This window comes from Ursus maritimus, unplaced genomic scaffold (genome assembly GCF_017311325.1).
Source record: "Ursus maritimus isolate PB19 unplaced genomic scaffold, ASM1731132v1 scaffold_34, whole genome shotgun sequence".
Taxonomy (NCBI): Eukaryota; Metazoa; Chordata; class Mammalia; order Carnivora; family Ursidae; genus Ursus; species Ursus maritimus.
Window position 1 is genome coordinate 28,704,326 of NW_024426008.1, and position 16,206 is coordinate 28,720,531.

General features: G+C 57.1%; 1 protein-coding gene across 2 annotated transcripts in view; it reads left to right on the top strand.

The window, feature by feature from the left end:
* The first annotated feature begins 830 nt into the window (after positions 1–830).
* IPPK (inositol-pentakisphosphate 2-kinase) overlaps positions 831–16,206 on the top strand; it is a 45,122-nt gene continuing 29,746 nt past the window's right edge. The window contains exons 1-6 of one of the 2 annotated variants that reach the window (XR_005831884.1): positions 831–1,054; positions 7,382–7,429; positions 9,023–9,118; positions 11,481–11,547; positions 13,048–13,169; positions 14,615–14,704. Coding sequence is in view for 1 of the 2 variants with exons in the window: in XM_040620379.1 (XP_040476313.1) it covers positions 974–1,054; positions 7,382–7,429; positions 9,023–9,118; positions 11,481–11,547; positions 13,048–13,169; positions 14,615–14,704 (504 nt within the window). In the remaining variant the exon portion in view is untranslated. The remainder of the gene's footprint in view (positions 1,055–7,381; positions 7,430–9,022; positions 9,119–11,480; positions 11,548–13,047; positions 13,170–14,614; positions 14,705–16,206) is intronic. The other variant, XM_040620379.1, reaches the window with a different exon arrangement.

The following is a 16,206-nucleotide window of genomic DNA, read 5'->3' on the forward strand; positions in this document are numbered from 1 at the left end:
CATGCCGCGGGCCCGAAATCAGGAGTTGGATGCTCAACCCACTGAGCCACCCACCCAGGTGCCACCAAATCGTCATGTTTATTTTTAAATGTTAAAGTATTCCTTTGAATTTCACATTTACAATACGGTAAACATCGACACAAACAACCCACATTAACAAAAGGCTTCTGAGGCCCTCAGTCACGTTTAGGACTGCAGCTCTAGAAGGCGGCACCGAGGCGCCGGGAGGAGGGGCTCGCCACTAACCCGAGCCTCGTGCTCAAGGCTCCATAAAACCTACTCGTCAGGAGCCACGCTTCCAGCTGCAGGAAGTGCGGAGGACAATGCTTCCACCTCATGGGACTGCTGGGGTGGTTCTGCGCCAGGTAACGAGCAACCCCGTGCGAGATGACTCACATCCCACTTCACAGAAAAGGAAGCGGGGGCTCAGAGACGCCAAGTGCCTTGCGGGCCTTCCACGACTGAGCAGTTCGACGCTCACGGACCACCGGACCACACCCTCCCCGGACCACCGTAACCTCCAGCCTGCCTGGACACCCGTTCCCCAATTTGCGGGCCCGCTCGGCAGCCCCCTCCCCGACTCCCCGCCCGCCGGATCTCTAATCCCCGCCAGATCAGTCGTGGGCGCCGAGCAGCCGCCGGCTCCTCCCGCTTGCCTCACTTCCGGCGCCCGTCCGGAAACCTCCTTTCCGGTTCTCAAATCCGCGCTCCGGAAGTGAGTCACCGTGCCAGCACCCAAGATGGCCTCCTGTCCATCCGCCGCGGTGGTCAAAGGAGGAGAAGCGAGCGCAAACCCGGAAGTTGCCCGGTTCAGCCATGGCAGCCGCCGGGGGCGTGGCTTCCGGCGGCCGGAGCCTGGGAGTCGGGGCCACAGGGTCGAGCGGAGGCCGTGGCTGACAGGCGCTCCTCCCCCGACGGCAGCGGCTGGTGCCCAGGCGGACCCGCGGCCCCCAGCTCGCGGCCGCGCCGGGGGATGGACGAGGGGAAGATGGACGAGAATGAATGGGGGTACCACGGTGAAGGCAACAAGAGCCTGGTGGTGGCCCACGCGCAGGTGAGCGGCGGAAGGTCGGCGCGGTCCCGGGCCCTCACCCTGCCCCCGGGGAGTTCCGCGATCCCCCAGCAACATTCCCTCCCAGGATCGGTTCCGCGACCCCCTGGTATCCCTTTCCCCGCCGCAGGTAGTTCCGAGTCTCCCCAGCAACACTCCCCCTCCCCAAGGGTCGGTTCCACGACCCGCCGGCACCCCTCTCCCCGCGGATCGGTTTTCCCGCACCCCCTGCTCCGCGCCGGGTAGTTCCGCGTCCCCCGTATCCCGGTCCCCTTGGGTCAGTTCCTCGTCCCCCCAGTGTCACCCCTTCCCCCAGGTCAGGGCCGCGTCCTCACAACACCCCCCTCCCCGCCCCGGCCGACGGCCCAGCCGCGAGAGGCCGCCCCGGGGGTAGCCGGAGCCCGCATGGGGGCGCGGGCAACTCTGGAGGAAGCAGCGAAGTGCCGGGGATGCTGTTACCTCCCGAGACGCACGGAATTGCTGTGCTCCTTGCAGCTGCTGTTAATAATGGAGCCTTGCCCAGGGGTTCTCCAGAATCTTTTAGAATTTAAAGGGTTTCTCTTTCTTAATTCAGTGAGGGGCTGGAGTTTCAGAAAGTGCAATAAGGACTCGCAAGGGAGTGAACCCAGAAACAGGAGCTTGTGGATTTGTGTGAAGCCCCAAACCTCTTTTTGCTGATACAATCAGGCTGGAATGTCGTGGGCAGGGGAGGAGCCCTAGGTGTCACCAAGGGGTTAAGAGCTAGGGAGTTGGAGTCACACAGCTGGGCGCCGTCCCAGTTCCACCACGGCCTGGCCCAGGCGCACTTTCTGCATTTGCAAAGGGGAACTAGGAACAGAATCTCCTTTGTGGACTTTCTAGAAGGATGAGGTGAGCAGGTGTGGGTGAGTGAACACTGTCATCCCCTTTGGACTCTGGTGAGTGCTGACCCAGTCCAACAGATCCTACCAGCAGTACCCCGCTCTGTGGTTTCTGTGGTAGGGAGCTGCAGTCACCCAGGTGGCCCCTGTGATCTGCCTTTGCACGTTGTTACCCATTAGCACCCTCAGGAAGCTGAAGGTCAAGATTGTTTAGATGAATAATGGGCAAGGCTTATCCTAAAGCTGTTCTTTGCGCGGTCTCCTGGGCCTCCGTGGTGTTTGAGGGTGGTGTGGAGCACGGGATATTCCAGCATGGGTCCCTTTAGTTGTGGGGTTATTGTGGTGAGCCCTGAACCCTTTCACAGAAGAAATGCTCATGTTTCAGTTGCGGAGTATGATGGGTGGTGTATCTTAAAGTCGCATAAGGCTAAGGCTTCCTTTCGAGTGGGGCTAGTTACTGAGTTTCAGGAGTGTCCGACGGAGGAGCAGACTCGGAGTAAAAGAGGCTGGAAGCTGGGAGGCCTCGGGTGACCACCCCCCCACCCCCGGCAGTCCCGCCCTCATAGCTCACCCTGGCTCTTAGGGCTTGTGTTTCCTTTCCCTTTTCTACTCAGTCATCCGGCTATCCTGGACCTGTGCCCTTCATGCTTATTTTAAGTCTAAATTTGTTCTGCTACGCTCATTCCTGCGTCGTGGTTGTTAGCTCTTCGTTGCAAGTAGTCTTGTGGTGAAACGTTCCCACCAAGTGAAGTTTCTGACCGTGCGTCTTGAATGTGGAGAGGCCTTTGTGCTTTGCCTGGGCCTTGAGGCGTGGAAAGAAGGGTAGAGGCCAGGAGGCAGCGTTTCAGGGCCCCGCTGTGTGTGCGCAGGGGACGGTGCTCCTGCTCCGCAGACCTGCCTCCTTCAGTCCAAGGGAGAGGGCAGCTTTGCCGGGGTTCTTGCGGGTCAGGGGACTGTCACTTTCCCATTCAACTTTCAAAACTGAACGTCCTTAAAAAGTGCCAAGGCCATTTTCCCTCCTGTCCAGCATCAGGACGTGGGGTGCCTTCAGGCAGCCAGTCCTGAGGCCCAGGATCTGCACTGAAGGAACATGGGGTGACAGGCTGCCGCGAGGGCTGGCAGGTTGGGAGCCTTTGAGGAGCGCAGGACTTGTAGACCGTGGGGCCTGGGTGTGAAGGAGCCAAGTGCAGGCTTCGGAGGGCTGGGCGGTGTGAGACCCGAGGGTAGGCCAGTTCCTGACAGGGTGCTATATGCTTCCCGGTGGCCCCTCCATGCCACGGTGGGCCAGGGGCCCCGTACCTGCCGCCCTGGGCCTGGCGCTCAGCACCCCTGGGTCCAATGCTGACCTTTGTGCTGCTCTGAAGCTGTGGCCTGCCCGGCTTCGTACCCAGTGGGACTCCAGGCACCCACCCCTGGTGGAGGGGTCCCAGGCAAGGGCGTCTCCCCGGTGGGCGTGCCTGGTCCTCCACTGCTGCAGCCCAAAGACGCTGTGGCTCTTCTAGCGGCCAGTCGCACTTGCGCTGAGCTGTGCTCAAGCCTGTGGCTGCTGTCCTGCGTGCTGCCACGTGGGATTTCTCTCTCTGCTTCTCCGTCTGCACTCACCTCCTTACCTTCTCGTCTCAGTGGCTTTGGCTCTGCCCTGTGCTGGGAAGGTTGCTGCGAATGTGGCTTGTTACTCCGTCTCTGAAGTGTCCCCAGCGGTGGGAGCGAGCTGCCCTCCATCCTGCTCCCCTCACCTGGGGGTCATCACGCTCGGCTCCAGGGATGCCTTCCTCCCTGCTGACAGGTAAACACGAAAGACCTGCCAACAAGGATCTTCTGCAAAAGTGCGAGGGAAGCAGCTCGTTTCTGCCTTCTCAGGTTTTACAGCCTTTCTAAGATTCTGAGGGGGGTCAGAGTCTTTACCTCTGCTGTTGTTTTGATGGCCTGGGTGTCTGGGTCCTGAAGATGCGAGGTTCAGGCAGTCAGGAGCCGTCGGACTCCTCCTCTTCTCATCTTGGGTTTAGGGTTCTGATTCGTAGATCGTACATAATGGAGATGCTGCAACAGATGGTGGTGGTTCTGATCTGGGCTTGTTTTTGTGTTTTTGTTTTTGTTTTTTTTTTGTTTTTTTTTTTTAAAGATTTTTTTATTTATTTATTCGACAGAGATAGAGACAGCCAGCGAGAGAGGGAACACAAGCAGGGGGAGTGGGAGAGGAAGAAGCAGGCTCATAGCAAGGAGCCTGATGTGGGGCTCGATCCCAGAACGCCAGGATCACGCCCTGAGCCGAAGGCAGATGCTTAACCGCTGTGCCACCCAGGCGCCCCTGTGTTTTTGTTTTTGAATATGGCATCTTCCCAAGCCCTGGGCCACTCCGTTCTTTAATTATCTGCTGAATCTAGTTTAAAGAATCTTAACTTTTTGTTGTCTCTAGTATTTTTTTTTTTAACAAGTAGCTTATTTTCTATTTGGAATTTTTCACGGTGCTCATCCAAATCGATACAGCTGATGCGGTTCTTTCTCGGGGAGGCTTCCCCAGAGAGCTCTGCTCGTGGCCCTGCCTGTAATTGTTCCCAGGATCACCTGTAGTCAGTCACATGTTACGATTCGTTATCCAGCCCCGACCTGGATGAGCTGAGCTCTGCCGTCCTGGTGTGCGGGCTGTGCCCGCCTGGGCCTGGTCTCCCAAGGTGGCTCGGTGGCTTCCCCGTCTGCTGTGCGTTTCCTCCTCAGTCCGGACAGCAGTTGCCCTGTTGACCAGGGACGTCTGCCAGGTTTCTGTGTCGCCTGCAGAAGGACCAGACCGCAGCACGGGCGCACCTGCCTTGCTGCGTGTGTGTGGATGCCTGGCAGGGCTGGGGGCCTTGAAGGCTCCCCGCAGACCTCGTGCTTCTCTAGGACCATGCACTGTGTGTTCCGTGCAGTTGGGGTTTGTCTTAAAAGTCCTTCTACTTCTCTTCTGGCTGTCGGATTTTCCATCCCTTCAGGGACCACCTGAGTGCCCCTTCTGCTCCAGCCCCTAGATGTCCGGCCCCCAGATTTCGGCCGGGCTGACACCTCCACGGTCTTGCTCCCACCCCCCCTCCCTGCTTGAATCTTTGACTGCATTATTCCTGTGGCAGCTGTGGGTATAGACCAGGCAGCTGGAGTTTGGGAAAGAGAATGTCCTGCCTGCCGCAGGCCCCTGCTGTGCCCACATGCCCCTCCTGTCTGGCCTCCCTGTGGCGTCCTGACTGCCCCCTGTGACATGGCTTGCTGCTGTCTGCTCTATGTGGGGCTGTCAGCCCAGCACCTGTCCCGGCCCTCAGCCCGCATGCCCTCACCACACTGTGGGCAGGGGTTCTGTCACTGGTGTTCTTACAGACTAGGCTGTGGCTGGGCCTCACGAGCAGAAGGGCCGGGGCACCGGGGGCAGCACCCCGAGGGGTGACTTTCTGTTGCGTTTCTCTCCCTTTCCCTTGGAGGATGTTGCCTGGTCCCCAATGCCTTTCGGTCTTCCCAGCGTGTTCTGGGCCTGAGGCGGTGCACCTGCTGGTTCCCGCAGGTGCAGGGCGACCCTCCCCCTCGTCTGTGCCAGGAGGCCCTGAAGCCTCGATTCCACTGCGGGTTCCCTCCTTCCGGCTTCTCATGGGCAGCTGTCCCTCATTGTGGTGTTTTTGTGGTCTTTCATTCTCATTTGATCCTAATTACTGTTTGCTGTCTCAGCCCAAAAACAGAATATTGGAGGGAAGAAAGTGAAAAGCCCCCAATATTTTCCCACTAAGAGAATAATTTTTGTCACCGCTTTGGTGTACTTGCTTCCATTTTATGGTTTTATTGGGTTCTTGGGAATCCTACCTGTCCGTTTTTGTTTTCCGCTTTTTTACTCAACCTCAAGTGTCAACATGTAGAAAATCCTTTGCCCCCGTGTTGAAGGCTGCAAAGCCCTTGGGCGGCTGGAGTCCCCTTTCTGCGCCGTCAGATATTCACGTGGCTGTGGCGTTAGGGCAGGCTATGCTGAGGTGGGTTCTCCGTGGGTCACAGGCGCGTCTCCCAGGCTGCTTGGCACACGACATGCCCCCCCCCCAGCCTGGGACCTTCGAAGCAGCGAATGCTTCTGTTCCTCTTTCTTTATTAAAGATTTTATTTATTTGACAGAGAGAGAGACAGCAAGAGAGGGAACAGAAGCAAGGGGAGTGGGAGAGGAAGAAGCAGGCTTGCAGCGGAGCAGGGAGCCCGATGTGGGGCTCGATCCCAGGGTCCTGGGATCATGCCCTGAGCCCAAGGCAGATGCTTAACGACTGAGCCACCCAGGTGCCCCTTCTGTTCCTTTTGTAACTGAGAAGTTGTGCCCTTTGGTGTGGGCTTTGAGATGGTTTAATGTGTGTGTGTGTGTGTCATGCCCCCTTCGCTGACTTTTTCAGCTTGTGAAAATCCTAGACCCTCTCGTAGTGTCCTGGAGGGCATGAACGGTGGGGCCCCCGCCTCAGTTCCCTGCAGGCTACCCTGCGTCAGGCTGCAGGGCCTCCCCAAGGTGTCCCTTGCTCTCCGCTTTCCCGGCCTTTTGTGTTGGACGGACGTTAAGAAGTTGTCCCAGTTGTTACTCCCTGGAGACACTGTCATTGGTGATGAGTCCTTTTAGACTTTTTCATACAAACCGAGGGTGTATACCTTATTTAAAACTTTTTATTTTATGAACTTTATTTTTTACTTTTTTAAAGATTTTATTAGAGAATGAGAGAGCATGAGCGGAGAGGGGGTTAGGGTGAGAAGCAGACTCCCCGCTGAGCAGGGAGCCCGATGCGGGACTTGATCCTGGGGTTCTAGGATCATGACCAGAGCCTAAGGCGTTCGCTTAACCAACTGAGCCACCAGGTGCCCTGTTTTATGAACTTTTAAAAATGAAGTGTGACAAACCTGCAGAAACATGCCTGATCGTAAGTGTATATGTAGCTTGATTATCACAGAGCGCATAGACCCGCAATCCTGTGACCAGCCCCTTCTAGAGCGTTCCTCAGGGGCAGTCCCACGCACCTGCGGGGTGGTCGCCAGGTCTTGCTCTTGCTCTTATGAGCTTTTGAACTTGACATGAATGGAGCTGTAGCCATATGCACGTGCACGGGTACGTTTGAAGCCCCTTTGTGCCTTTCCTCGCTCCTCCGTGGATGACGACTGCACCTCTGTGTCTGTGAACATCGGTCTCAGTTTTGGCGCTCCGCAGCGTGGACGGCGTGCTGCTGTGTTCAGCCACGGCGCTGTTGTTGGCCCCTTGGGTTGTTTCCATTTTACCTGGAATTAGGAACCACGCGCCTGTCTGGAGCAGCTGCAGTCTCCCGTGCACCGCAGCTGTTTCTGTAAGATCGATTCCTGGGAACGAGCTGGCTGGGCCAGAGGTGTCCGGTTTTCCTGGCTGCCCTGGGACCCAGGCCTCGTCCGCCTCCCCATAACCACCCCCTTGTCCCCAGGCTTGGGGTGGGCACTGACCAGACTTTGTTTCATTTCCCGATAGCGTTGTGTGGTGCTGCGTTTCCTGAAGTTCCCTCCAAGCAGGAAGAAGGTAAGATTGATGAGTTTGCCACCCCGTCATTAAAACAATTATTTAAGAAAACTTGTTTTTTTTTCCTAATGCAGAAGTATTAGTGCTAATTGTAGCAATTTAAATGTGACACAGCATTGGGCGCAGAAAGTGGGGTGTCCGTAGTTCCTGCGGGGCCAGCGTTTTGACCTGCCTGGGTCACTTTGGGACCCCTGGGAAGGTCCTGGGTGCTGAGCCAGGAGCGGGCAGAGAGCCCTGCTTGTGGCCAGGACACCCGGGGCCAGGGCTCAGCTTCGCCACCCTGCTGGCTCGGTTTCCCCATCTGTGAGACCATAGCTGTGACAGGTGAGTTGGTGCAGCTGGTGGACGATGGCACAAGTCACAGCAGGCCAGGTTTTGTTTGCTGAGTCACCCAAGCATGTGGACACGCTCAGCGAGCCGTCCCCCAGTGGCAGTGTCTGTCTTCCTCCAGTTGGGGAGCGGCTGTAGTGTTTGTCTGGGGGTGATTAAAAAGAGCAGGCAGGGGCCATGGGTCCTGCCCCACAGTGGGGGGTGGGGTGGGTGGAAGGGGCCCCGGATAGAGTGCGGGAGATGAGTCTGCGCTCTTCCTGGTCGGGAGCCCTCACCAGGGGGCAGGTGAAGTGGATGGCTGTGGAAATGAAGGGCCCTGCAGAAGGACACAGGGGGACTGAGGGATAAAGCTGGGGGGCCTAGGACGGTGTGGTCAGCGTGGAGGAAGGTGGCCCCGGGCGGGAGGGCGTTTGCTGCCTCAGCTGCTGCGAGAGGCGTGCAGGGTGTTGTGGTTCCACCGAATGGAAGCTGGAGCCTTCTGCAGGCAGCTCGCAGCACCCCTGCCCCCGAGCAGTCTGCAGCGCCTGGAAAGGCCACGTTCTCTGGATGCCTCTGTCAGCGTTTCCTGCTCAGACTCACTGAGGCAGCATCTTCCGAGGCAACAGTTTGCCTTTATTTTATGAACGGTACGCCGACACTGGCCGTGTGAGTGGTGGGGAGTTGTGTGGGGTCGTTCTGTTGACAAGAAGAGCTTTCTGTCAGGAACTCTGTGGCCACAGCTGTCGGTGCCCCTGGGAGCACTCCGGCTTTTCCGTCGGGCATTGTTCCCACGCAGGCTGCGGTCTGCGAGTGGTACGGGGCGTGGGGGGCCCCTCAGTTCGGGACCTTCTGAGAGCCCGCAGCCTGCTGGCCTGAGAGCCCTGCCGTCTGCCCTGGGACTTGCTGCCCTGGGCCAGAGTGAGGGGACTCAGGGCTGGTTTCCTTTCTCCCCCAGATCTCACAGTCTGTTGGGTTAAGAGCCTCTGACGGGGGTGGAAATAGTCTACACTTGGCTGCTGAGGCCCAAAATCAAAATAGCTGGTGATTTTTGGCTGGGAAAGATTTTCAAAGTCTATTGGTTAGGGGCGTGTCCTGGGTGGGAGGAGGGCAGGGGGTGTGGAGGTGCAGGACGGGAGCTCCGGTGGGTCTGGCGGTCTCCGTGGTGAGGCTCCCCTTCCCCTGAGGCCCGGGCACCTGGTGTGTGTGTGTCCACGACATGGCAGCCCTGCGTGGTGCCGGTTGCTGCCCTGGTCATTGAGGCCTCCCTGTGCTTCTCTTTTACAGACCTCAGAAGAAATATTTCAACACCTACAGAACATAGTGGACTTCAGCAAAAATGTCATGAAAGAGTTTTTGGGGGAGACCTATGTCCATTGTGGGGTGAGTGACCTTGATTTACACAGTCTGAATTCACAGGCACATTTCGTGTCAGTAGTACCAGCTTCTTGACTGTAGTTTGGACCTTCGTGCTTCCTGACAGCCCTTGTGTTCCGGTCTCCAAGCGCTTCTCTCCAGGGTTACACGGGAGGCATGGAGCTGGTAGTCCTAGTCCCATTTTCTAGCTGAGAAACGTGAGGCTCAGAGAGACCACATGAGGTCTACATCAGCCAGGACCCCTGGTCCCCGCCACCCTGCCGGCAAGAGGGGGCTCCAGCTTGGTGAAGCTCTCAGGGCGGATCCGGACGGCATCACTGAGCCCTCTGCTGCCGGGGGTCCTCTGCTTCCCCGGTGGGCCTGCTGTGGACCTGGCAGGGCGGTGCTGGCTGCTGCCCGGGGGGCCTCAGTACCTCCTGATATAGGCTCAGCGAAGGGCTCGGAGCGTCTGTACGACGTCGCCCTGGCTGTCCCAGCTAGTGGTCTGAGAGATGACCTGTCCTGGACTTGGGTCTTTCCTTTCCACGGCATCCTGCTGGCCTCAGAGGTCAGCCCTGGGCGGTACGGGGCTACACAAGGGTGAGAGTGCCCAGGGCCGTCCTGGTGAGGTCCCCAGCTGTCCAGTTGAATTGTGAAGGCCAGAAACCCATGGCTGTGGGAGCCCCGTGTCTCTGACCGGCCTGGATGGTGTCTCAGCAAATGCAGCCATGCCGACTGCCAGCTTTCTCCTTGAGGAGAGGGCGTTTTTCTGGTTCGCAGCACTTGGGGGTTGCTCTAAACCTTTCTCCCAGGAGGGGCCCGTAGCGCGGCGGGGAGCTCAGGGTCCCAGCCGACGGTGGTCTGGCAGGTGGGAACGGCATCAGGATGTACCCCCAGGGTCCAGGATGCGCTCTGGCTCCAGGTGGCGTTGTGTTTGTCCACAGTGGGTAGGGCTCTGGGCAAATGAGGTGAGCCCACAAGGTCACATCCCGGGAATATCCACCCCACTGACACTCGTCCTCTGCATGAAGACACTGCAAAAGTGAAACATAGCCTGCTTTTTCTTTCTTGGACCTGGGCCCTGGCGCGGTTGAAATGCAGGAATGTGACATCTCTGGTCTACACAAGGCCACGTTCAGGCAAAACCAACATGTGTAGACACTGACTGCTGACGCCAGTTGCTGAAGGAGGGGGTGGAGTCCTGGCGAGAGCCTTTCCCTCCCCTGTGTCCTGGGACAAGACATAGACAGGCCTGCGCGGGAGTGAGGCCCAGACGGAGTGACAGGCACACCCGTCATGCCGGGTTTGGGGACTGGTCTGGGCCTGTCTGCAGGGGTGCTGGAGGTTAGGAAACAGGGAAGAGGCTGTTTCCCTGGTGCCTTCAGGTCTTGCATCTTAGAACTGCGGGGGTTGAGACACTGATGGCATTTTAGAAGTGTGGCCTTGCTTTTGTGGACCTAGTTCTCCCAAGGCGAATGCCACCGGGGCAGCCTTGATTTCCTATTTGAACTTGATGTGATGATAAGTGAGGGATGCTGTTCTCCTGGGGGAGCGTCTGGAAGACCGTGGACATGCTGCTCACCTGCCAGCCCTCTAGGCTGGTGGCTGTTCGTCCTTCTCTGCAGCTGTCCCTGCACCCCTTCGAGGGCAGGTCCCGTCAGCAGGGACGCAGGTGTGGCTACGCCATCCATGTTACACTTCCGGGAGAGGAATTCTGTGGTCTTAACTGTGGTTCTTCCTAAGTTAATACTTTGTGCAGGTGCTGGCCGCCTGCCCTGCTGACGACTGCTGTCCTTCTGTCCATCCGTCTGTCAGTCCGTCAGGCAGGATGGTGTGGTTCACGCTGGTTCAGGAGTCTGAATCAAGGGTTGGTAAATGTAGTCAAGGGTTAAGGATGCCTAAAATAGAACTCATCGTAAAATTGGGAATTTAAGGTTGTTTAAAGAAATGCAGTTCTACTTTTTACCTTGGTGACTGACGTAGGCAAGGGGGCTGGTGGGCGCTGTGCTGAGAGCAGCTGAGTCACCTGTGGCTCCGGGTGGATCCCATCTGCTCCCGCGCTCCTGTCTTGGCGGGACTTCTTCTCGCACTGGGTGAGCACCGGACGGTGTGGGAGCCGAGGCGCAGGCGTGGTGACCGACGTGGAAGCCAGTGCTCTGAGGAGGGCCTGCCGCTCTGTGCGCAGAAACCTTCGTGTCTGTTTGATCTGGTTGCGTACTCAAAACAACGGGGCAGCTTTTATTCCTAAACCCACATACTGAGTAATTTTTTTAACGTAAAATCTGCATAAGATGAAATCTGCCATTTTCACCGTTTTTGAGTGTGCAGTTGTGTGGCGTTAAGCTGCGTTCACCCTGTCGCACTGAGTGTTTCGTACTTGTTCTTACAGGAGGTGGTTCAGCTGCCTTTAGATTTCGTGAAACAGCTTTGTTTAAAGATACAGTCTGAAAGACCAGGTAAGACCTCGAGCTTGCAAATTCTGTTGGCGATTTCAATATTCCGTTTGGAAAATGTTTAACACATTACTCGTGTTAGGTCGATGTAGTTTTCAGCGGTTCTGCTGCCGGAAACTTAATTCTTAGCTGGAAGTGCTTGGGGTGCGTGACTACGGTTCTGGGCGTCAGATACTCACCTCCCTGCGGAGAGCATCTGAGCCATGAAATGCATTCGGGACCGAAGGGGAGCTGGCGTAGCGCAGACTTAGGGTGGGGAGGGCGGCTGCGGCGGTCCAGCAGACTGTCGCCCAGGAGCGGGAACGCACCTGCGTGCTCATCGTCCTGCAGGCAGTGGACAGACGAGAATCGCAGTGGGTGACAGCCTCTCTACCGCCTCCGCGCCTTCCTGCACTTGCTCGTGGCAGCAGTGACGCTGAGCACACGAGAGCTTGTCCTTTCAGCCAGAGACCGGATGTGGTGTCCGTGGGGGCAGGTGGCCCTTCCGTGATTCGGAAATAGAAAGCAAGCAGGACAGTTGTGCCCCGGAGCCCCTCGTGTGGGGTGCTGTGCGGAGCAGGGCTCTGGTGGGGAAGGAGGCCACTGACGTACCCCAGCAGGACTGGGTCTCGGCTGTTCCTCCCCAGATGAGGGCAGACTGGTGCCTGCTCTGGGCGCTCTGCATCGTCATTTTGTTTCATAATTATCCATTAAACGTATCCGACGTGGCAGTCGTGAGAGCTGTCCCTCACTGTAGTAATGCCTTGTTACTGCCCTCATGACGTGCATGGAGGAAGGCTGACTCCCCCCGGGGCCCAGAGGCTGCGTCTTGTGTGGCTCCTGGGCCCCGCGTCTGGCGGGTGGACCCAGGAAGCAGCTGTTGGAGGGCTCTGAGGGAACTCCTCGCTCAGCTCCTGGGCCAAGGGAGTTGCAGATGTGGGGGAGGTCCCCAAGACCACCCCCACTTCTGGCAACACTTACACAGTTGGGGACCCCCCCAATGACCTTGGGTCCGATGATTTGCTAGAAGGACCTGAACTCCCCGTTATCCTCATGGCTAAGGCTTCTCGCACTGAGGGACGCAGGTGACAACCAGACCAGGGGAGAGGCTCTGGGGCATGTTTGAGAGACACCTGCCTGAGCTCCCGGGCGGCTTCTCCACTGGACCTGTGCGCCCCTGCTTGCTTCTGGCGATGAGGTGTGACCACATGGAGGACGAGTGCCAGCCTGGGGTGCGGCTGGGGCACACAGACACAGCTGGCCGCCGCTCTGGCGGCGGAGCCGGTTCCACAGGGTCCAGACCCCCGCCGTGAATCACAGTGTTACACTTGCGTGACCCAGAGTCCCCAGATAAACACTCCTTAGGCAGGACCTCCTGAGGCTTGGAGGGGCTCTCAGAGGTCGGAGGCCACTGCCTCTCTTGGGCAGGGCTGAGCCTTCCCCCGCAGGAGTCCACGTGTTGCCATTGGTCATCTTGTCTGTCCTGTGCTGATTCTCAGGTCTTCTCTTGGCTCTGTCTTTCAGAATCTCGCTGTGACAAGGACCTGGACACTCTCAGTGGCTATGCCCTGTGCCTTCCCAATTTGGCCAGACTTCAGACCTACCATTTTGCAGAGCACCGGCCGATTCTGTGTGTAGAGATCAAGGTGAACTTGCATCAGGGGGAAGATGTGGGGGAAGGAGAACGAGGGTCTGTGAGTCTCTGCCTGGAGTGCACTTTGCAGCAGAAGCTCCTGGGGTCCCCATGCTGGGCCTTACGGCCCCTTCCTGGCCCCCAACTCCCCTCGATTCAGCTTGCTTCCTGCTCCTCCATGTCTGTCACCTGCACCTTGCTGCTCTGGGTCCCCCCACTGGACAGAGCCTCAGCTCTAGGCCCATTCCTGGTGCTGGCACGTGGAGCTGGCAGGGGGCTGCCGCAGAAGGGATTGTGTTGGGTCCTGCCTTCCCTGTTTTCCTGGGAGGATGCTGCTCGCCAGGCCCCCTCCTCACCTCCTTCCAAGCCGTGCCCCTTGGCTGCTTGGTGACACCACAGTGCGCTCCAGGAGCTCAGTTCCCGTGGTGCCCGTCTGATGGGTGGTGCTCTCTTCCTTCGCTTCCTACTCAGGAGAGATCTCCCCAGAGGCCCAGAGTCTGTGCGACTTTCAGAGCCCTGGTTTGTCCCCCTGGTGGAGGAGGGCCAGGGCCTGGCTTCAGCTCTGCTGCCCGCTGTGCCCATGTCCCCCTCAGGAAGCCTCCCAGATGTCCCAGGCCGTTGTCTGTCTCCTTCCTCCAAACCTCTGTGGCAGTGTTTTCTGGGTGACCCCGTGGCCCTGAGCACTCACACCCCCAGGTGCTCTGTGTGGACTGACGTCCTGCTTGCCCAACCGGAGGGTGAGTGTCGCGCATCTCAGACGACAGGCAGCATAGTCTTGAGCCCCGACACTGTAGTTTTAAAAGGCAGCAGATGGGGGCGCCTGGGTGGCTCAGTCGGTTAAGCGTCCAACTCTTGATTTCGGCTCAGGTCATGATCTTGGGGTCATGGGATTGAGCCCTTTGTCGGGCACCGTGCTGGGTGTGGAGCCTGCTTACGATCTCTCTCCCTCTCCCCCGTCCCTCTGTCCCCTGCTCACGCGTGTGCGTGGTCTCTCTCTCTCTCTCTCAAAAAATAAACAAAAATAAATAAATAAAAGGCAGCAGGTGTTCCGGGAGCCTAACAGCTGTTAGATGGGCCTTCCTGGTCACTTCTTGTCCAGGGAAATGAGGTTCTGCTTCTTAGAGCTGGGAGCTGGGGCAGGCCCCCTCCTCGAGGCTCTCCTGTCGCATCCTGTCACAGAAGGAAGGCGGCTCTGGGTTGTGCTTGGTCTAGTCCGTGACGGAGGCACCTGTGGTTTTCCCCAATGAGAGCTCTGGCCTCGGACTCCGTGGCGGCCAGGATCGGGTGTGACGTGCTGAGGGAGGGGTCCGTTCCCACCGGGGCTGCAGATGAAAGCAACTCTGGGGGACGTAAAATCTCACCGATTCTCCTGGGTATCACGCTCCGTTATCTCATCTTCTGGAAGGTATGGGATTGGTCCCTAAACATTCTTTTCTTCCTTACTTGCTGATTTTGCAGCCCAAATGCGGGTTTATTCCTTTGTCCAGTGACGTGACGCACGAGGTGAAGCGCCGGGTGTGCCGCTACTGCATGCACCAGCACCTCAAGGTAAGGCCGGCGGGGGGCGTCTGCAGGTCGCCCACTGGAAGTGTCCAGTTCGTGGAGTTCAGTAAATTCGCATGATGGTGCTACCGTCATCCTCAAATCCCAGAAGCATTTCGTCACCTCACAGAATCCTGACCCCATTAGCAGTCAGTCCCCAGTCCCCTATCTGGCCAGCCCCTGGCAGCCACCTGCCCCTGGGGATTTGCCTCTTCTGGACGTTTCCTGCAAGTGGAATCCTGCAGCCGTGGCCTCTTTGTGACTGGCCTCCTCCCTGAGCATCACGGTTTTGAGGTTTTATCCACGCTGTAGCGTGGTCGACCGCTCGTACTGAATGGGAACGTCTTGTTCATTCATCTCTTGACGGACGTGTGGGTCATTGCTGCCTGTCGGCTGTTGAGAGTAGTGTTGCTGTGAACGTGCACGTGCTTGTTTGAGTCACTGCTTTCTGTTCTCGTGGGCTGAGTCCTAGGAGTGGACTTGCTGGGTCTTCGAGAAATTGTGTTTAATTTTTTGAGCAAAACAAGCTCTTTCCACAGCTCTCACATCATTCTGTATTCCCACCAGCCACGCATGAGGTCTGATGGCTCCACATCCTCGCCAGCACTTGCTGTTGTCCCTGTTTGTGATTATAGGGGACCCTCGGGGGCACGACGTGGCCCCTCACTGGGGTTTTCATCCGCGTTTCCCTGATGGTTCGTGATGTTGCAGACCTTGTCACCGGCTCATAGGCCATTTGTATGTTTTCTTTTGAGATATCTCGGTTCAAGTCCTTTGCCCATTTTTGAATTGGGTTACTTTTTGTTGTTGAGTTTTAGGGGTTCTGTATATATTTTGGGTATTAATCCTTTATGAGATATGTGATTAGCAATATCTTCCCCCATTCTGTTACCTTTTCACTCTGTCAGTAGTGCCCTCTGATGCACAAACACTTTTAATTTTACTGAAGTTTAGTTTTTCTTTTTCTTTTACTGCCTGTGCTTTTGGTGTCATAGCTAAGAAATCATCGCCTAAATCAAGGTCATGAAGGTTTTCCCGTACGTTTTTGATCCATGTTATGTTAATGTTTGTATTCGAAGGGGGATGGGGTCCAGTGTCCTCTGCATTTAATCCCAGTTTCCCCAGCGCCATTGGGTGGAAGGACTGTCCTTTCTCCAGGGCACGGTCTTGGCTCCCTCACCGAAGGTCTCGCGGCTGCGAATGTGCTGGTTTCTGTCCGGGCTCTGTGTTCTCCGTCGGCCCGCACGTCTGTCCGTGTTCTGCTCCGTCGGCCCGCACGTCTGTCCGTGTTCTGCTCCGTCGGCCCGCACGTCTGTCCTTACGCCAGGATGGCCCTTTGTTTCATTCTGTAGCTCCGCAGGCCGTTTTGAAATCAGGAAGTTTGAGTCCTCCAGCTTTGTTCTTCCTTTTCGTGTTTTGGCTTTTTGGGACTCCTTATAGTTACATATGAATTTGGGGATTGGATTTTTCATTTCTGCAAAAAAAGATCATTGGGATTTTGACAGAAA